We start from the raw sequence: 21599 nt of genomic DNA on the forward strand, positions 1-21599 counted from the left end.
TCAACTTCATGTTAAATATTAAATCTAAACTCGCGCGCCTCGAAACTTGATTAAACTTAATTGTTTTTAAGACACAAAAGAGAAATGAACTTGAAGCGTGAAATTACTGAAATTATTTCAAGTAAAATAATCACACTAAGTGGAAGTTTTGCAACGAAGTAAAAGTAAATATTGAGTGGAGAACATTTCTTCTTTATCGGAGCAGAAATTATTTAATTCAATTATTCAACGTAATTGATGAAACTCGACGCGTCCGGAGACAATTTCACGCGAATTCTTTTCGTGTTTCATTTCGTGAATTGAGATTAATTCGCCATTCGATGTTACAATGTTCACGAAAAGGCAGCGAGAAAAAGAGAAAAGCGGGATAATCGTGCGACAGTAATTGGAAAAATAATATAGGCAACACAAATTTCATTACCGACAAAGTTTGTGTGTGATTTTGGTTGTCTAACTTAATTTTTTCGTTTTTCCTTTTTTTTGAGAGGAAAAAATCGCAAAAAACGTGTTTGGAATGCGTTCGTGGTGCGACGCGTTAATTAATCTTAATTACGTTCGTAATTCCGAACGCGCTTCTCTCACAAATTCAAATTAGGGTTTGGTCGGCAGCGCGTCCTTGTCCGAAGTGAAATATTTCAATTTTTGCATGTCACGTAATTTTTCACAAATTGAGATTTTTAGATTTTTTTTTTCCCATAAGAATAACATTGAACTTCCGGTTTTCCGGTTTCTAGTTTTTACTCTAATATCAAATATAGTATATTACTTGATTTATATTTTCTCATAAGAATAACATTGTACTTCCGGTTTTCCTGTTTTTATGTTTTTACGGATTTTGAACTAAAATACTCAACTCTTTAGATTTTTATTTTCTCATAAGAATAACGTTGTACTTCCGGTTTTCCGCTTTCATTTTTTTACTCAAATCTTAAGTATAGTATATTAGTTGATTTATATTTTCCCATAAGAATAACATTTACTTCCGGTTTTCCTGTTTTTATGTTTTTGCGGGTTTTGAACTAAAATACTCAACTCTCAAGTGTAGTATATTACTTAACCGGATATGAGCGTCCATCTTGATACAACGCGAGGACAAAGCGCAACTCGAACCGGAACTAATATACGCGTATGTGTTTCGAAAGTTCTGGGCGCACCAGACAAAGGGGTGACAAGACAAGCTCGGTATTAATATCCTACTATCAACTACAAGCATTCCGCTTTCAGTAGTTTTACTTGTGATATTCAACATTTTGGAAGTTTTGAATGGATGACACGTGACAGTGAGATATTTTGACATTTTTAGTGATTATTTAGTCATGTGTGATATACCATACCCGATGCTCTTTGTTGAATGTTTGCGCACAATTTCCACTATTGAATAAAACATTGTTGACATTAACATAATAATATGGCGCGCAGCACGCACCACACGCACACAACTCACGGAAGAAGAGCAATGAAAGACGGCGAACACAATGTATAATAGACTCGTACATGAAAAGCACATTATGTTGCGTTGTGATAAGTGAGCGCTGATGCTGATGCTGCGGGTGATACGTCTTGTCGGTTTTCCTATTGTGTGTTGCAGTCGTTATTTGTGTTGTGAGGGGTGGGGGTAGGAGATGACTTTTTACGCGATGATGCGAGAAAATGGCTTTTCAGAGCAGTTTAAGTGAATTTTTAGATAGAAAAATGTGTTTTTTGTGTTTTCTGTAAGGATAAAATTGATATCCGGTCGCCATTTTGATTTTGGAGGGGAAAATATCAAAAATATACAGAAATAAGTTTGAAGGAGGAAAGTTGTGGTTGAAAATGTGATTTTTGGTTAAAAAAAAAAATAATTTTTCGTAAGAATTACATTGATATCCCGTCGCCATTTTGATTTTTATAGCAATAACATCAAAAATATGGAGATGTAAGTTGAAAATATGAAAAAATATCCTTTAAACTTCAATTTTTCTGAAAAAAAATTTTTCCCATAAGAATAACATTGATATCCGGTCGCCATTTTAGTTTTGGAGGGAAAAATGTCAAAAATATAGAGAAATACGGTTAAAGGAGGAAAATTGTGGTTAAAAATGTGATTTTTGGGCAAAAAAAATTCATTTTTCATAAGAATTACATTGATATCCGGTCGCCATTTTAATTTTTATAGCAATAACATCAAAAATATGGAAAAATAAGTTGAAAATATGAAAAATTATCCTTTAAACTTTAATTTTTGCAGAAAAAAATTTTTCCCATAAGAATAACATTGATATCCGGTGGCCATTTTGTTTTTCCCTAATACTCGGATTTGAAAAAACTTTTCAGTTTAAATTTCCCCATATAATTTTAGCGTATTCCGCGGGGTAGTTTGTGACTTTAATTTACGATTATCCATATTTCTGGCAGTTTGAAAGTTTGAATCGCCTATAATTCACTGCGAAATTCGCTAATCTCGATCTCGTTCGTTTCGATTGTTCGCTGCGCATTTATCGTTTTATCATGCTCTCGAAACAACCGCAAACGAGCCAGTAATCGAACTTTACAAACCCACGTCACGAAACATTAAATTTTAGCACCCCAAAAATAACAAAACGATAAAAAATTGTATTTCGGACTAAATATTTACGTATAAATCCGCAGCCAAATGCGAAATGTTTGGTAAAAGGTAGATATGTGCAATTGTTCCACACAAAATTATTCCACGTGCGGCATCTTTTGTTCTCGTCCTGCGAGTTTGTATCCTGCGCGTCCCCCAGCTTTATTTGCTTGCTTTATTTGCTTTGTATTATCGCATTATTGAATTAGACGCGGGTATGAAAGCATTCGCCGTGGCTTTATGACTAAAACCCTCTGAATCCTGAATTGTGAATCCGTTGAATGCGAAATATTTATTTTCATTCAGCGGACGCTTTACATAGCGATAAACTTCGTTTTTGTGCACAAAAACCAAGCGTAATCTGAGTATTTAACGAGTTGGACACACTGTATATTAGAGATAATGAATATCGGACATAAACATCTCTCCTGGTCAGCAGCCGCACAAAGCAATCACTTACGCTCTGCGGTGTACTGCGTACGTGGAATAAAATCAATACAACGTGTGTGGACACACTGTATGTTACGCGTGTGTGTGTGTGTTGGGTTTTGTTTACACTGTAGACAATTATCGCTGGAACAATTATTTCGTTCGATAATGTTTAGCGATGGGCAATTGCACGCACCTACAACTGGGAGTGGTTGAGCAGTCGTGAATTCAACAAGATGGCGGTAATTTATCAGCTTTTGTGATGGCGTGTAATATACATAATGCACGCCATGTTGGTTGCCTGTAGCTGGTCTGGATCGGTTGTTAATCTATTGTTCGTTGTGCAGAGTTTGTGTTCGTGTTAATTGTGCGGGATTTCAACTCGACTACAACTCAATTCAATTGATTACGGGTGGAAAAGTTTGTTCATTATACAAGTTGGGCATAATGAGGTGGATATGAAGGCAGGAAACAAAATGTCTGCCGGATGTCAATGAGATTTTGTATTTTTTGTGTTTTTTTGTCTTTTTTCTCTGTTTTTTCTTTTTTAAGCATAATTGAAGTATTATAAGATGTATTAGGGAAGAAACAAAATGGCCACCGGATATCAATGTTAATCTTATGGGAAATTTGTTTTTTTAGCAAAAATTTCAATTTCAAGAGTAATATTTCATATTTTTAGTTCATTTAATAACTTTTATAGTTAGATAATTTAGCAAAACCTGAGATTTTGATTTAAATTGGAGAATCACTAAAAAAACAAAATGGCCACCGGATATCAATGTTATTCTTATGGGAAATTAGTTTTTTCAGCAGAAATTTCAATTTGAAAGCGAAATTTCTTGTTTTTAATTCATTTTTTGTGAAAATTTCTTTTTAAACAAGAAAAAAATATAGACATTAATTAATAAAGATCTAGAACAAAATGGCCACCGGATGTCAATGTTATTCTTATGGGAAATTAGTTTTTTCAGCAGAAATTTCACTTTGAAAGAGAAATTTCATGTTTTTAATTCATTTTTTGTGAAAATTTCTTCTTAAACAGCAAAAAAATTTAACAATAATAAATTAAGATCTAAAATAAAATGGCCACCGGATATTAATGTAATTCTTATGGAGTTTTTCATTTTTTTGCAATTTGTGCACTTTTTTACGTGCCAAAAAATGAAATATACCCAAGTTTCTATCTTCAAGGACACAAGTGCCTAAAGTGTCAGGACATCAAGATATCTGAATATCAGGACATCGCTTGCGTCGCCGAGCTTGTTATAACAAGAAAAATGTAGCGCCGCTGAAATGGAGCGGAAAAAATGACAGCGAGGAATGTATAATAATGAAGCGAGTAGCGCAGAAAGAAACGTATAACACAGGCGTCGCAAAGTGGAGTAAAACGTTTGCAGAAATTGTTACAATTTGTAATAAAAAAGGATAATGCTTCGGAAAAGTGTAGCAAAAACTCAAGTCTATTACACCACGATCAAAATTGCTTCTTTTTGCTTTTGAAACGATAATATTTCTTATTTTCCATAAGATTAACATTGATATCCGGTGGCCATTTTGGTTTTTATAAAAAATCATCAAAAATATAAAGAAATATGTTAAAAGTATGAAAATTTGTCCTTGAAATTATAATTTTTACTGAAAAAAATGTTTTCTCATAAGATTAACATTGATATCCGGTGGCCATCTTGTTTTTTATAACAAAAATAATAAAAATATAAAGAAATAAGTTAAAAGTATGAAAATTTGTCCTTGAAATTATAATTTTTACTGAAAAAAATGTTTTCTCATAAGATTAACATTGATATCCGGTCGCCATTTTGTTTTTAAAATCAAAAACATTAAAAATATTGAGAAATAAGTTAAAAATACGAAAAGTTATGTTTGAAATCAAGATTTTTAATGAAAAAAAAATTTTTACATAAGATTAGCATTGATATCCGGTAGCCATTTTGTTTTTTCTTTACGCGTGGATTTTTATGCAATTTTCTTAGTTATATTTAGTGCTGCGGAAATTACATTCCCGGAAAATGACTAAATGCTAATTCCGCGAATTCCACTTTACAATTCTCACGATGCACGATTGTATTAACAGTCTAATGACGTAATGGCGTAACAACAGCGGCGCGGATGGCATGCGAGGGGGTGGGGGAAATTGCGCGGGTAGTTTCAGCCATTGTACCCTCATTGAATTCCAACCGGATAACATAACATTCTGAGAAGCACGCTTTGCACACGCGCGTTTTCCTCTCGATTACACCCGCAAGACGTAATCAAATCATCTCTAATGAAGTTAAGGGTATGAATATCAACATTTTAGAAAATTATTTTTGTTTTTATTAAAAAAAAAAGTATTTTTTAATGTGATAAGGGTTGTAAGAGTTGAGGTGGTGTAAGAGTAAGAGTAACCGTGTACTTTCAATATGCGATGTGCCAGATGTGCTACATCAAGTGGTGTTTCTTCCCTGATACATCCTGCCAGCCACCCTTATTTTCCACCCTCGGCTGCCCTTCTCTGGTTCTAGTCATTTCCGCTTTTCACTATTTACTAGTTAAGTTATACACTGTGTATACACTAGGGACTTGAATTTTGTGGTGTTTAATACCGGTATTTTGGTATTTGTAAAGAAGAAAACCGGTTTACCGGTATTTTCTTAAAACAAAAACATCGGTAATACCGGTATTTTTAAATTTGCCCACTAATTACTAAATTAACCTCTAAAACCGGTATTTGAAGAAAAATACTGGTATATTTTGTTCAAATACCGGTATTTCACACTCCCAAATACATAAAATACACAACTACTGATATTATACTAATTTTTTAATGTGAACACTCTGTATGTATGGATATTTGCGTTGGGCTATTCTGCGAAACTCAGAAATTCATGGCATTCATAGCGTTGCCGATATGTTGCGGCTAGGTTTGTGACGTGCCAAAGGGGTTGATATTATCATGCGAGCGGCCGCGCGGGGGCGGCGGGACGGTAGAAGCCCGCATATCAGGTTATGCGAACGCGCGGAATGTGGTTTGCTACATTTGCGACACGCAGCGATCATCCCCAACTTTCATCCCTTACATATCCTATCCCTTCGGATGGCGATAGTGTATAGATAGGCGCGTGCATACCACACACCTTTTACGTTTAGTGGTTGCCGAGTTTAACTTTACATTTATGCAGAAAAATATACAGGGTAATCAGAAAATTCGAAAGAGAAAAAAAATTAATTTCGAAATTAATTGAATTGATTTCATCTGCCAATCAATGTTTCATTGAGGGGTTGGATGGTGGATGTTGAATTCAAAAGGGGTGAACAATGACAGCTGGCTTGTCTGCGGGGCTATTCATGATTGAAGTGAACTTTGGCTGCACACAAGCCACACGCTGAATTTCAATAGTTTTCGTTTGATTGTTTCAACATGTTCGACGTTTGATTGTTTTCATAGTTATGCATAGTTTTGCGCTGATAGGGGTTGTGGTTGGCGGTTGGTGGTTTGTGTATTGTTTTGTTTATAAACTAGAAATAGGTTTAGATGGAATTGTGGTTTTAATGGTGGTGGTTTTTTTGCGCGTTGATTTTAATTGAATAAAAGCGAAAAAGTCGTTTTTCGAAATTAAAAACTTTCCAGACGGTAATAACTGTCGATGTCGACGCGAAACCAATAATGTTTGTCGCGCCACGTGAGTGCATTCGGAAAGTTTTTGTGCTTTTTGCGTTTTCCACTCGGGCCGTGGAACTTTTGACACGGCGCAGCCACTTCGTAAAAGCCATTAAAGCCATTTGCCAAACCGAAACTGTCAACAGGACAAAAAAATTGAATTAAAAAATTAGGTTTTTCTATTTTTAGCACTTTTTGCACGGTTTTGCGAGGCGAAAAGTGGTACTTTAGTCACGGATAGCTAAAGCCGTGACTAAAGTGTCGTTTAGTGCACTTGATATAATATTTCCTAATTTCACCTCCAAAGCACTACTTTTTCTACGGTTTTAAGACACGAAAAGTAATACTTTAGTCACGGACAAGCAAAACCGTGACTAAAGTGTCACTTAGCATTTAATTGATTATTTTTGTTAAATTTTCAAATAAAAAATAAATTTTATGTGGATGATAACGCAGCGTGATGTAAAAAGAAGTCAAATTTCCTGCCCTCTCTGTGTCATCATGTTTTAATCAGAATTTCCGCAACCGGAAATTACATTATTCTCGTTATGATATCAGTGCATTACATCACCTGTTTTTTTCTCGCTGTGCTGTGTGCGCGATATAAATCGATAAATTTACATTCTGCATTTGAAAGCACGCATGTAGAAAATAGGACTGTAGTCGAAAAGTCTTTATCCGCTGACCCGGAACGCGCCAAGTGGAATAAAATGCATTCGCGAACGGTTTGCAACATTCGCACAACACTAGCAACATTTTCAACGATTTCAACCCTCTTTGAGAACAAGCAGATTGCGGGGCGTTGTGTGTGTGTGTGTCTGGGTGGGTAAATCTCGGCGTAAAATTGAGACGGTGTAGATTTACTATTTTTTACCTTCTTTGCATCGTAATCGATTTTTTTACGAGCGAGAGAGGATGAAATAAACTGAATTGGAGTGGAAAACGTTCGAGCGTGAAAACGCAAACGCAAACGTCGGTAACGCCGGGTATTAATAAGCACTTTGAGTTTTTCTGCTGATTTTTTACGTGCTTTTTCATCAAATCGCTCAATTTGCATATTTTTTGCGTTATATGTTGAAGAATAGCGCAAAATATGTATGTTTGGTTGCATATGTATGAGTTATGAGTATTTTGGGTTGCATATATTAAATGTACTTGATTGACATGAAAATTTAACTCGATCAAAATCAGAAATTAATTTTTATGTGTTTTTTCATCAAAACTGTTGATTTTGACTTTGAAAAGCATAGAAAATGTCTGTTTGGTTGCATACATACGTCTAACATGTATTATTGGTTGCATATATTGAATATGTGTATTTGCAATGAAAATTTAAGTTGTTCTATAATTGAGAAATTTAGTTTTTAAATTTTTTCTATTGAAATTTTCATCAAATGTATTTTTGGTTGCATAAATATAGTTCATGTGTGTTGTTGGTTGCAGACATGAAATTTTAACTCGTACAAATTCGCAAATTAACTATCGGCAATGTCAGGCTTCCAAGTGGAATGGGCCTGATTCGATCCTGAATAATTGATTGCCCCGGCGGAATTTCGAGCATGGCATAATTAATTCACACGCACGCCGCATCCACATGAGCACCAAAACCAACATGGCGGCCGGTAACGCACAGCCGCATAATAAACGACCGGTCATTTTGATTTACCCAACAGGTAATTATCTCTATCCCCTAATAGAAACACACTGTATAATTGAGAAGCTCTCAAATATATTTCCACCATTTTTATTTGTGTACGCGTTGTTTATAGTCGCACCGGAAACAGTAGTGGTACCAATAATCTCCTGCATCTTGGGCTTTCCACTGCTGGCGCTCTTGGTGATTTGCTGTCTGCGCAGGCGCGCGAAGCTTGCGCGTGAACAAGCGCGTCGACGAAACTACGACTACGATCACGGTACTTTCTCTATTGTCAGATACAGCCCGGTACACTTATTAGGTAACTAGGCTAACGCAACCCTCTTCACTCTTCAGTTAGCAAAAAAAACAACCCCTACATATTTTTATCTAAAAATTTGAGGTTAAGTCATTTTACTTAAAATTTTTGTATTTTTTTTCAATCAGGCCGATCAAGAGCTGTTTCTCTACGTTCCGAACGCGGTATGAGCCGTGGCTTCCCCTCGATGGAACTGGACACAGTTGTAGAAGAGCGTTCGGATCCGGAACCGGAAGCCACAGTCGTCGAAATGATTACACCGGATCGCGAGTCCCATGACAGCTAGCATACGGCCAGGGGTGTCTCCATCGTGGACAGGTAATCCTAACCTCAATTCACGACTACTTCACAAACCGGAAGTTGATTTATTTTAATGTTTTATGATTTGTGTTTATTATTTTATAGTTCGGCTATGCACGTATGACGAGGACCCATTCCTAGGTGAAGTTTTAACCCCTAAAAAGCAGCAAAAAGTTTTTCCATTTTGGTATAATTTTTCTTTTGACTTATTATTTTTTCCATTCATAACTCGCTTCCTCTCATCGCTCATCAGTCACTCGAATCTCGGCTGCGCAGGATGTCGCCGGATCCGTCGAGAACAAAGGTCGAACGCATTAATAAAACTTTTCCACTCCGCGTAATTCTTCCGCATTAGATGATGTTTTTCTCTCTTATTAAATTTGTTTGTCTTTTAGATTTTATTAGATACTCTGTAGGTTCTTTTAATTTTTCTTCAAAAAAAAGATAATAATATTTATCTTGCAGATCACCTCTGTGGACGACCCTCACACACGCTAGAAATTTGGTCATTGATATCGAACGGGATAGCTGACCCGAGGAGCGCCGTGCAAACGGCAAACTTCTTCCCGGCGTGGAAAACACGCACCCGTACTATCACAAACCGGAAAACACCGATGATGATGATGACGATGACGATGATGATGATTTGAATGATATACAAGATGGCGACTATGATGACGATGACGATGGTGATGATCAAAATGGCAGCGGCGAGGAGGAACCGCACAACCCCGATCCGGTGATACCGCATATCATCCCTCTGCCATTCATTAGAGGCCATTAAATTCCACCCTCTGCGACCCGATAATACCACTTCCACCACCTTCAGTTTAAGTTTACGGTGCGGGCAACTTAATTGCGAATTAAGCGATTATAGAAGTGCGAATTCACGAATTCACGATTGTAGTTGTGAAGAGTTGTAAAGGTAAGAAGAGGGTTGAGGGGTGGAATAGCAAGGGGTAGTTTTGAATTATTCCAAGTTTACTAATGGATTTAATTAATTCAGTCGAAAGTGGGTCATTGCGACATATCACAACAAATGGTGGCCAAAATACTAATTAATTAGTTATTACCAATTATATTGCTGTAGAATTAAATAATTATACAGTGTGTTCACGTAAAAGTTTAAAATATTAAAATAATCCACAGAGCCAATGGATTATTTAATAATTTCATGAGATGTGATTTTATTTGAACACATTTGTATGTATTTTTTATAAATTAATGTAACATATGTACATACCTAACACCTAACATGTAATCGCCTGTAAAATACTAAATATTATTGTTAATGAATATAAATTAGACGTAGATTGATATTAATTCATTTGCGTAATTGGTTTTGGACATAACAACAACATATGGTGTGTTAACTAATTAATTTTATTGATTTTTGTGTTTATTTATGTTCTAGTTTATGTTTAATTTGTGTTTAACAATGGCGACGTCCTCACTAAAAATCATCCCGAAGAAACATTTGGATTTTCTTGATACTATTCGTCCTGTTTTGATTTTTTATAATGTTATGGGTCTTAATCATTATTATATTAAAGCTAAACATGGTTATGTTACACCGGATATGACCGAAGCTAACCTTAAATTGTCCCGGTTAGCACCTAATAAGTTTTTGGCGGTTTTTTGTTTTATTATTATTGCTGTACTGTGGATTTTTACGATTTTAGGTTTACATGCGTCGAAAAATAAGCTGGATAATCTACCGATGATTATGGAAGGCATACAGACTCTGGGTAATGTATTGGTTATCATTATAACCGCCATCTTCTTCTGGAAAGACGGCCATTTGTTAATTGAGATTATAAAAGCTCTGGTTATACTTGATAATGATTATTCTTTACTCTCACAAGAAGAATATCAGAGTTTAAAGAGGAAACAACTGCGTTTTATATTAATGCAGATATTTTTGATGCTTTTTTGTGCAATTAGTGGGATTATTATGTATACGTATGTGAGTGATGCTTTTGAACTCGGTGGATTTCGTGTTGGTGTTTATTTTAATGGAATGTTGATGATAAACGCGATTATCTTGACTATCTATGCGTTTTTGGAGCAGTTTAAAGTCAGATATCGAAAATTATTCGATATTTTAAGGTTAGAACATGAAACACTACGTGGCAAAGAAAAAATGTCCCACAAAATGGCGGATGATTCACAAGAACGTTATTGTTTTAATGTTTATAATGAATTATGGATTTTATCGAGGAAATTTAATGATTTTGCTAATATACATGTGTTGATACAGTTTTGTGTTACTTATATGTACGCATTAACAGCTGGGTTCTTTGTTGTTTACATGCAATTGATGACGACTTATTACTTTTTGTTTACGATGGGTACCTGGACGATTTATATATTGATTATGACTGGGTTACCGATATATTTGTTTCATTCTACGTATACACAAGCGGAGAATGTTAGAATGAAGTTGAGTGCTAAGCATAAAGTAAGGTTATGACCGCCATTTTGTAGGCAGCCATGTTTATATTATTGATTTTATTCTAGGATTTGTTTATTCAACAACAACTTGTGTTTCAAGACAATACGTTCAATGTTTATCACTTTTTCTCGTTGAATTTAAACTTTTTATTAATAGTTGAGTACTATTTAAACAAATTAAATTTGTAAATAATAATATTATGTTATATTTGTAGATGATAGGAAGTTTATCAACGAATTTATTGATTCTCTGGCAGTTCCAACGCATGATGCGTCAGGATTCATTTCAAACAAGTTTGTAAATCTGTCGTTACGTTATTTATAACAAATGTTAATAACAAATTGTGTGTGTCTTGTTAAATGTGCGTAAATTCAAGTACTTGATCTTAATTGAATTGCCATACGTTGTAATACGATGCGTGTCACTAAACAATTATTCCAGGACCGTATTAAGTGAATTATTTACTAAATTATGTTTTGAGTGTAAATGTGGGTAAAGTAGATACGGATCTGTTTTGTAATTGAATAGTTAACCATATGTGCACATGATGATTACATCTTCGAAAATCGATTAGACAGTTCTTGCAGGAAACGAAAAACGAGAAAAAAGCAATGCTGGGTTTCAATTGAACACATGGTACACACATTAAGTAATAAGTCTCGGTTTAATTCTAATTCTCAGTGTGATGCGTCAAATTCAGATGTTGAGCAGTGTCGTGACGGCGCTGAAACAACGCTGAAGTCAAATTTTATTTCTATCGACGTTGAAATTAATTTTAAACATAAAAATTTATAAAATTTTAATAAAAAAAAGATTAATTTGAATTAAAAGTGTTTAAATGTTTTTAAAATAATTAAAATAAAGAATAAAAATGAAGATTTTTAAAGAAAATAGAAGAAAATAAAATAAATGTCTTCAAATACAGGTATTTATTATTAAATATTAAATTTTATTTATGTTTACATTGAAATTTTTTTGCATTTTTGCTCTATTTTTATTTCATTTTATTTCTTTTGATTTGTCAATTCGTCTCGCCCTAAATAAATGTTTTATTGCTTTTTAATTACTGCGTGCGTGCATGGCGCACGCAATTGAATACGCAAATATTTTAAGTACGACTTTAAGCACACATTTCTATTAATAAACGCGCAGACGCGGCAATAAATTTATATTCTAAGATGGCATTCACGATAATAAACATTTATATTACTATATTTGTCATTAAACTCATTAACATAGATCTAAATCTTACTCTTGTGTGATTTTTAGGTTAAAACTTGAAGGAAAGCGTTGTAAGATGGCCGCCACGTATGTAAAACAACATGGCTGCCTTGTATTCATGTTTTTTAGTTTGTTTATAGGCACAAATGCTCAATATACACCAGGTATTTATTAATAATTTATATTTTTTTATAGTTTTGTTTATTTATTTGTTTTTTTAGTGTTTATAGTGGATTTAGTTAATAAAACTGACCTGGCGTCACTCCCACAAGGAATTCTACGTGTTCCGGGACGTTGTAGTAATTTAACAACATTTCCGGCTAATTTTAACAACAATTTAGTTAATAATGATAGTTTTGCATATGAGTTTACTTCATCTTCTCAAACAATGCTGAGAACTAAAGATATTTATGAAAATTTCCCACAAGATTTTTCTATTTTGATAACTGTCAAAACAACACCTGGTAAGTTAAACATAACCTCATTTTAAACCTATTTTAACTTAATTTATTGTATTTTAAGGTGTTACATCAACATTGTTACGAATTTACGATGAAGAAGGCAATGATCAGTTACAAATTATTCTTGGTGATGATGTGTTCTTATACTATGAGGATATAGTTGAAGATGGTACTTCTCCGCCATTTTCTAGTGACGAAAATGAAGATGATAATGATGATGTGAGGCAAAGTGACATGATGATTGCTTTCGGTGTAAATTTAAACCAAAGAAACAATTCTAACAAGTAAAATGTTTATATTTAACTAAATTGTTGATATTTTTAAACAAAATGTTTGTTTTTAGTTGGCACCGACTTGCTTTTAGCCTAAAAGGCGATTCTGTCACTTTAATTTTAGACTGCAACACAACAATCACACGAAAATTGAATCGTCCTTTGGGTTCGACCATTGACAGTTCAGGACTTACAACAATCGGATGTGATTTGGACAATTATGGATATTTTCATGTAAGAAAAATTAATATAAACACACTGTATAAAATATTATTTAATTTTGTATAGGGAGCTGTTGAAATGTTGTTATTTGCTGATCGTCCTGATGAGGCTTATGATATGTGTGCTAAATACGCCCCTGATTGTCAATATTCAACTGATGCTGCGTATTATTCTACGTTTTCTACTATTGGTGTACATGGCGCACAAAATGCGTCATATTTTACGTCAAATCGTAGTCTTTATAATAGTTTTACTACTGATAGACCGGAAAGTACAGAATTCTCAACCCAAGATAGTCATTATTTTGAAGAAAGTAATGAAATATCACAAGAAGAATTTAACAGGACTTTTAATGGTTATGGTTATGATGAAGAAGAAGGGCAAGAATCAAGAGTAGATATGACTGGAAATAATACTACACCCACGGTATGATTTAAAAAATAACACTTTTAGCTGTAATTTTAATTCTTTTTGTTATTAAAGGATGAAGGAAGTGTTTTCTATGATTATTCACGATACAGAGGACCTCCTGGTCCACAAGGATACCCTGGACCACCAGGACGTGCGGGTTTAGCCGGTCCCAAGGGTGATCGTGGCAGAGATGGTCTTCCTGGTAGTCCTGGAATTCAAGGACCACCTGGACATGTTTTTATGATACCTGTAGGTTCATTTTTATTAAAATTTAATTTGTTATGTTTATATAATGTTTGTTTAGTTAAACCAACTTACTGGTGGTGGTGGGGGTAATGAAAAGGTCCAGACACTCATGTAGAACAATTTAGACAGTTAATGTCTCAACATATGATGTCTATGCGCGGAATGGAAGGTCCTATGGGCTTGACAGGTCTTCCTGGACCTGTGGGTCCTCCAGGACCGGAGGGTAACAAAGGAGAAGTTGGAGAAATTGGTGAATCGGTAAGTATTTTGATTTTCTTATGTTTTTCTTATGCTTATTAAACAAATGGGGTTTGTTTAGGGTGTTAGAGGTTTAAGAGGACCTCCTGGTAACCCAGGTCGTGAAGGTCCTCGTGGTCGACCTGGTAGAGATGGCGAAAGAGGTATCTCTGGTCCTATAGGTCCTAAAGGTGAACAAGGTCCTATTGGACTACCTGGTATGCCAGGTGAGAAAGGAGAAAGGGGTTTAACAGGTATTCCTGGTTCTGTGGGTTTGCCTGGTCATGATGGGGTACAAGGTGAGGATGGTCCTCCTGGTTTACCAGGTATGCCGGGTGAGATAGGTCCGAGGGGTTTTATGGGTCCAAGAGGTTTAGCGGGATTGCAAGGTAATCCTGGAATACCAGGCAATGAGGGTCCTCAAGGTGCTAAAGGGAGTACTGGGCCTGCGGGACAGCCCGGAGCGCCAGGGCAGACTGGAGCTGCGGGACCAGTGGGTCCGTCAGGTCCTCCCGGACAACTTGGACCTCCTGGTATTATGGGTGCTCAAGGTAAACCTGGGATGCCAGGTTTGCCTGGTTCAGATGGTCCGCCTGGTCAACATGGCGCGCCGGGAATTCCAGGCGCTAAAGGGGATCAGGGTGTTCAAGGTCCAGCTGGTACGATTGGTTTTCCTGGGGCTAGAGGTGGCAAAGGTGATGAAGGAAAAAGAGGTTTGATGGGTGAGAAGGGTAGTAAAGGTGATCGTGGTTTGGATGGTGAAAAGGGCGAGATTGGTGCTAAAGGTGACATAGGTCCAATTGGAGCGCAAGGTGTGGCGGGTGCGGAAGGCCCTGAAGGACCTAAAGGTTCTGATGGTCCAAGGGGTGAAGCAGGGCCTATGGGTTTGGCTGGCGAGAAAGGAAAGCAAGGTGCACAAGGTTTTGCTGGTTATCCTGGAAATATTGGTGAAAAAGGCGATAAAGGCGCAACTGGTAAAGAAGGTTCACCGGGTGAGAAAGGAGATCGTGGAAATACAGGTATTCCTGGTGAACGAGGAGAGGTAGGGCCGAGGGGTTATCGTGGTGCAAGAGGTCGTCGTGGTTTTGATGGAGTTGTTGGATCAAAAGGAGATACTGGACAACCAGGCCCACCTGGTCCACAAGGTGAACGTGGACATACAGGTCCTGAAGGTACACGAGGTTTTCCTGGCCCAATTGGTAATGCTGGGTTAAACGGAAAGGATGGCATTCCTGGTCCGCCAGGTGAAAGGGGACCTATAGGTACAACTGGTCCGCAAGGACCCCCGGGACCAGCGGGTGTGATTGGACCGCCTGGTCCGGCGGGTGAGCCAGGTCCGGTTGGAGAAGCTGGTACGCCTGGGACGCCTGGTGTTCCAGGAGAGTCTGGTTTGCCTGGAGAAAGTGGCAAAGAAGGTGCAAATGGTTTACCCGGTCTGCCAGGTAAACCAGGTATACCAGGCGAAGTTGGACTGCCTGGTTTTCCTGGTGAAAGAGGAATTGCTGGTTTGCCTGGTTTGGTTGGAATGAAAGGAGATGCAGGACCTATAGGACCATCCGGGGCAGTAGGTGATAAAGGACAACAAGGTGAAAGTGGGAAAGATGGATCACCTGGACCTGAAGGTAAAGTTGGACCGCCAGGTGGTCCAGGACCTGTTGGCGCCAAGGGTGATCGAGGTGAGCCAGGGTTAGCGGGTCCGGGTGGTAGGGATGGTATTCCAGGCGCTAGAGGGTTACCTGGGCCTCCTGGACCTATTGGTATACCAGGGGAGGACGGAGACAAAGGAGAAATGGGTCCACCTGGTGAAAAGGGTTTTAAAGGTGGAAAAGGCGATATTGTAAGTTGTTTTCTAACTTATGTAAAGATTTTGTTTGCAATGAAAATTATTAGGGTCTTCAAGGCAATCCTGGAACTCAAGGAGGTCGTGGTGAACCAGGAGCAATAGGTCCAGCTGGTGAAAAAGGGGCACCAGGAGCTATAGGACGTCATGGACCAAAGGGTGAAGATGGTCCGATAGGACCTATGGGTAATCCTGGTCCAGCCGGAGCACAAGGTTTACCAGGTCCTCCAGGAATAAAAGGTGAAGTTGGTGATATTGGATTAAAGGGACCTTTGGGGTTACCTGGCATACCTGGAGAGCAAGGTATTAGAGGTATCCCAGGGAAAGAGGGGCCAGTTGGACCTCCTGGTCCAGAGGGACCACAAGGGCAGAAAGGAGATTCTGGGCCGCCTGGTGGTCAGGGCCCATCTGGAGAAATAGGCAAAAATGTATGTTAAATTTATATTTTTGTAAATTTATGCCATAAAGTTTAAAATTTAGGGTGATAGAGGAATGCAAGGTGCAAAAGGCGATGAAGGTAAACCAGGCATTCAAGGTTTACCAGGATTACGCGGGCCTGCCGGTCCAGAGGGAGCTAAAGGTTCACCAGGGTCACCTGGTTTTCCAGGTCCTCCAGGCGAACCGGGTCTTGTTGGATTAAAAGGTGATCAGGGTAAACCAGGTGATGATGGTCGTCCTGGCGACGCTGGTTTACCAGGCATTCCTGGGCCACCTGGTAAAATGGGTGATGTAGGACCATCTGGCAAACAAGGCAACGAAGGCCCTGCTGGTATTCAAGGAAGTCCAGGTCTACCTGGAGAAAAAGGTGATATTGGACCTATTGGTCCAATAGGTGCAACGGGTTCTCCTGGTAGTCAAGGCTTACCAGGTCCGCAAGGCCTGAACGGTCCTCGTGGACAACCAGGGCAAGCTGGCGAAACAGGCGCTGCAGGTCTTCCAGGACCAGTTGGTCAAGACGGTAAGGCAGGTGCAGCGGGTCAACGCGGTGAAAAAGGTGATAGAGGACGCAGAGGTCTCAAAGGTCATAGAGGTGAAATGGGTTTGAGTGGTCTTAAAGGAGAACAAGGCGAGAAAGGTCTTAAAGGGGACATTGGAATTCAAGGCCCAATCGGCGAGAAAGGAAACATGGGACCAATAGGTCTAGCAGGTCCTAAAGGTAATGATGGACCTATTGGACCAGTAGGACCTGAAGGACCACCTGGACCCAAAGGTTCTGAAGGTGTAGCTGGACTTAAAGGGGAAAGTGGCCCGCCAGGTGGACAAGGACCTCCTGGAAACGCTGCTGAAATGCCTCTACTACCTCCAGAAGTACTTTTTAGGTTGGAGACAAGACAAGAGGGTCAAAGACGAAGGCGAAGCATTGAAGAGTACGTTTTAATTCATATTATATATTTAATTCAACATAACCTACAATATTTTATATAGTGTGACCAGTGAAGAAGAAAACTACCCTGTGGAAGTGGGTTTCAAATACTTAGACATGTACAGCGTCATTTATTCGATGCGACAAGATCTGGAACGTCAGCGAAAACCAGTGGGTACCAGGGAGAACCCCGCGAGATCATGTCGGGACCTTCATATAGGTTACCCTAATTTTGACAATGATTGGTATTGGATTGACCCTAATCTTGGTATGATCGACGATGCTATTTATGTTTACTGCAACATGTCCTCCGGAGGGTCAACCTGCATTCATCCTGACACCCACACCTCTTCCATGCCAAATATCCCTTGGAGAAAAGAAGGAAATGTTGATTGGTACTCTAAACTTAGGAGTGGTTTCAAGGTAGGCAACCTAGTACTTTTGTACTTTACTTTACTGACTCATATGACATTTAAAATTTGACAGATATCATACGAAAGCATTGGAATTGTTCAATTGACTTTCCTGCGTCTTCTCAGCGAAACAGCGCATCAAAACTTTACATATTCTTGTATGAACGCAGTGGCATGGCAAAATGGTAACACTGGAGACTATGATTTTGCTATTAAATTATTAGGCGACAATGATTTGATATATTCCATCAAAAGTAACAAGCCCAACGTTATTTACGACGGTTGTCGCACAAGAAAATTAAAAGGAGAAACTATTTTCGAAGTTAAAACAAACAAATTAAACGCACTACCTATTATTGATTTCTTACCAGTGGATTACGGGAATAATAATCAAGCATTCGGATTTAAAGCCGGTCCTGTCTGCTTCTTATAATACTTAGTACTTATTTTTACACAGAGGGGGCGCTATCATGATATTACGCTTTAGAAATAAATAAAAATGCAATTAATATAAATTAAAATAGAACATTTAATAGCAATGTTAGTGTATTTTAATGTAAAATAAATATTAATTATGTTTTATATATTAAACTAACTTAAATTGTTTTAATACTTTAAATATTTATATTGATTGTTGGTGACGCCACTGTCGAAACCAATTCACATGCTGTTTTTCAAAACACGTGCGTTGTTCAGCTTACACTTGATTTTCAAAGTAAATTTCATTAAAATGGAGAAATTAGACTCGTCCATTGCGTTGGATAGTGGAAAACAGAAGGCGTTTAAGAAGAGTGTTAAAAAACTACAAAAGAAAGTCAAGGTAATGCATATTTTGTCTTTTATTTCAAGAAAACAAATTTTAACCTGTAAATTCATTTCGGTAGGCTTCTCCGACTAAACCAAAAAAAGGTTCTAAAATTGATGATTATTTGGAACGAGGATTGATTTACCTCAGCCATATTCCCAAAGGATTCTTTGAGAATGAAATCAGACGCTTCTTCAAACAATTTGGTCATGTAACTAATGTCAGAGTTCTTCGATCACACAACTCAGGCAAGAGCAAAGGAGCTGCTTTTGTTGAATTCTATGATCCTGATGTGGCTAAGATTGCAGCTGAGACAATGGATAACTATCTGATGTTTAAAAGAAGGCTTGAGGCTAAATATATTGAACCAGAGGCCAGGCATAGGGATTTGTTCAAAACTATCATCAGCGAAGCAAAGTTTCCAAAGAAATTAAGACAGAAAGCAACTGTAACACAAAAGAATCAGAAACTGACACCTGAAAAACACCAGAAGAAGGTTACCAAGAAAGTGAAGGCTTTACAGAAGGCTGGCATGTTAGATTTTTGTCAAGTGCAAGGTGTTGATGTTAATAAAATAATTGCAAAACCTGTGGAACAAGCAACATTGGAACCACAAGAAGAAACTGAAACATTTTCTGATGATTCTATTGTTGTTTCTGAAGCTGTGTTGCATCCCAAAAAGAAATTAAAGTAAAATCAGTCAAAACTAAAACAATCATGAAGGCAAAAGACAAAAAAGCAAAGAAAGAAAGCAATTCTGCTATTACCAAGGTGGCGGCACGTACTTTAGGTGGTAAAGCTGGGAAAAAATTAACTTTGGATCCAGATTTGGTTACACAAGTCAATTTTTCAAAGAAGAAAGGTAAAGGAAGGTCAGGAAAGAAAGGTAAACAGTAAATATTGTTATTTCTAAGACTTAAATTGCCCACAAATGAAAATTGACTCTACATAAGTACAAATCTATAAACATTTTGATTTGTGTTTGAATAAATGATTATTTGGTATCACCAATGTATAATGGTCAACTTGTATTGTTTAATAATTATTAATAAATGTAAAAACACGCAATTCAGATATAAATTTGATAAATATATACATTTTCATAAGTTTCATTTATATTATTGTCGTTTAGATCGTTTTACTGTTGATTCTGTTGTACTTTTCGTTCGTTTCCACTTCATACGACGATTTTGGAACCAAACTTTTACCTTAAAACAAACAAAAAAACAAATTATTACATAATGTAAATGAAATAAAATGAATCAATATTTACTTGTCGCTCAGTAAGGTCCAATCCAACCGCAATTTCGTATCGGCGCAGTCGTGTTAAGTAATTTGAATGTTGAAATTCGCGTTCCAAGTCACGAATCTGATTCTTTGTGAAGGCAGTGCGTTCTTTCCTTTGCAAATTCGCATTTGCACTCATTTTATCAACATCCGTTGTTGTATTATCTGTAAATAACAAGTAAACATTCAAATATGTTGTGTTTGTCAACGCGACTTAAACTCCATCTTCATATGACTTAAGTTTGACTTTGTGTATGTCCTTGAGGTTATTTTACAGTCTTCTCCGCATTTCGACAGTCAGCATCGTGTAAAACCATGTGGTGCGTGCGTGGACCACACAAGAACTTGTTTGTGCGTTTTTGCGGGGGTGTAACGAAGATTAAAGTATTAAAATCTTCATTTTCAAAGAGACGTGAGAAGATGTCAACGAAATAACGGTCCCTCGATGCCCGACAACGGATTTTGATCTAAAGAGGTTAGTAAAACTACATTTTACTCAATTTTAATGTTAATAAAAGGTTTTCGAGTATGATTACATGCGTGTTATTAGAATATTAATGTTCTGTAAGTAATACGACAGGAAAAACAAGATCAGCGCATGTTTTCATCGCATAAATCAGTTTGGAGACGTATGCAACGCCTCCTAAGTTCACTTAAAGTAATACGATACTTATCATACACCGGGTGTTACACTAAATCTACATATATAATATTTACCTGTTGATTGGGTTGCGTACTCATCGAAAATGTCGTCTTCCGGTTGGTAACCATCTTGTTTCACTATTTCATCACTTCCATCACAATTATAACCTAAATTTTCACTGTAAAAATGCGCGTCTGATGAATTTCCGGTTTCGTCATTGTTGATATTTGCGCCATCTTGGATGCCATCTTGAAATGGAGGCATATAACTATTCTCAGGCGTTTGATACGAATAATTGAGATGGTAGTTGTTGTAATTGTAGCACACACTCATTAATGGCGGCATTTGTTGCGGTATATAAGGGTAGTAAACGTAATTATCCTTGTTGTGCATGTCGCGATGTTGTTGGTGAAACGCGTCGCGGTGAAATGAGCGGATGAAATCAGTGGCGATGATTTTAAAAGATTTTTCTCGCGACGGATGTTGCGGATGTGTAGCGACGCGTGCAACAGATGTAAGATTTCGAACTGAAACACTCACTGAAACTGAAACGACTTTGAGAAGTTTCCGAATACTGTGTGGGTGGATACCGAGGGGGCGGGGCTTTGATTGACACGCAAATACAAATAATATAAAGATTTGTATATGGGTTTATTCGATATGTCAAGAATTACGGTCTTAATTTTAATATTTTTGTGTTTTTATTAGTTTTTTATTTATTGAACAAAAACAATGCGAGATATCAAATTGATTCTTTCGGGAATAGATTCAGAATTAAATTCTGAGTCTAAATTTGT

General features: G+C 37.2%; 4 protein-coding genes across 7 annotated transcripts in view; 3 read left to right on the plus strand and 1 right to left on the minus strand.

Moving 5' to 3' along the window:
• Nucleotides 1-10249, plus strand: part of LOC135800106 (uncharacterized) — a 47688-nt gene extending 37439 nt beyond the window's left edge. For 2 of the 4 annotated variants that reach the window (XR_010550103.1, XR_010550104.1), the window contains 5 exons: nt 8118-8347; nt 8444-8629; nt 8755-8944; nt 9032-9067; nt 9392-10249. Coding sequence is in view for 1 of the 4 variants with exons in the window: in XM_065313226.1 (XP_065169298.1) it covers nt 8269-8347; nt 8444-8629; nt 8755-8912 (423 nt within the window). In the remaining 3 variants the exon portion in view is untranslated. The remainder of the gene's footprint in view (nt 1-8117; nt 8348-8443; nt 8630-8754; nt 8945-9031; nt 9068-9391) is intronic. The other 2 variants (XR_010550105.1, XM_065313226.1) reach the window with 2 other exon arrangements.
• On the plus strand, nt 9727-18606 carry LOC135800861 (collagen alpha-1(XI) chain-like). The gene is given in 16 exon segments (XM_065314197.1): nt 9727-9851; nt 10609-11387; nt 11447-11536; nt 11596-12306; nt 12651-12766; nt 12824-13066; nt 13125-13347; nt 13407-13569; nt 13624-13983; nt 14041-14203; nt 14273-14472; nt 14534-16288; nt 16342-16719; nt 16772-17689; nt 17691-18077; nt 18141-18606. Coding segments are annotated over 12 exon segments (5238 nt in total). The 5' UTR covers nt 9727-9851; nt 10609-11387; nt 11447-11536; nt 11596-12306; nt 12651-12678; the 3' UTR covers nt 18501-18606.
• LOC135800104 (MKI67 FHA domain-interacting nucleolar phosphoprotein-like) lies at nt 18590-19978 on the plus strand. The gene is made up of 2 exons (XM_065313223.1): nt 18590-18887; nt 18952-19978. Exons 1-2 carry the CDS (start codon nt 18732-18734, stop codon nt 19564-19566), a joined length of 771 nt encoding a protein of 256 aa, XP_065169295.1. The 5' UTR covers nt 18590-18731; the 3' UTR covers nt 19567-19978.
• btn (buttonless) lies at nt 19888-21313 on the minus strand. The gene is made up of 3 exons (XM_065313224.1): nt 20877-21313; nt 20146-20324; nt 19888-20080 (listed from the first exon to the last, which is right to left on the minus strand). Exons 1-3 carry the CDS (start codon nt 21193-21195, stop codon nt 19991-19993), a joined length of 588 nt encoding a protein of 195 aa, XP_065169296.1. The 5' UTR covers nt 21196-21313; the 3' UTR covers nt 19888-19990.
• Nucleotides 21314-21599: the final 286 nt, after the last annotated feature.

Source organism: Atheta coriaria, unplaced genomic scaffold (genome assembly GCF_025399875.1).
Source record: "Atheta coriaria isolate IRGN ID8LTWV9N9 unplaced genomic scaffold, Caltech_Dcor_3.1 hic_scaffold_10_pilon, whole genome shotgun sequence".
Classification (NCBI taxonomy): domain Eukaryota; kingdom Metazoa; phylum Arthropoda; class Insecta; order Coleoptera; family Staphylinidae; genus Dalotia; species Dalotia coriaria.

What these genes read in the sequence shown, in the direction of transcription:
- LOC135800104 (XM_065313223.1), top strand. Translation starts at nt 18,732, where the DNA reads ATGCTGTTTTTCAAAACACGTGCGTTGTTCAGCTTACACTTGATTTTC. An exon ending in AACTACAAAAGAAAGTCAAG is followed by an intron (nt 18,888 to 18,951) that starts GTAATGCATATT and finishes TCATTTCGGTAG; the next exon opens with GCTTCTCCGACTAAACCAAA.
- btn (XM_065313224.1), bottom strand. Translation starts at nt 21,195, where the DNA reads ATGCACAACAAGGATAATTACGTTTACTACCCTTATATACCGCAACAA. An exon ending in GTACGCAACCCAATCAACAG is followed by an intron (nt 20,325 to 20,876) that starts GTAAATATTATA and finishes TGTTATTTACAG; the next exon opens with ATAATACAACAACGGATGTT. An exon ending in TGGACCTTACTGAGCGACAA is followed by an intron (nt 20,081 to 20,145) that starts GTAAATATTGAT and finishes GTTTGTTTTAAG; the next exon opens with GTAAAAGTTTGGTTCCAAAA.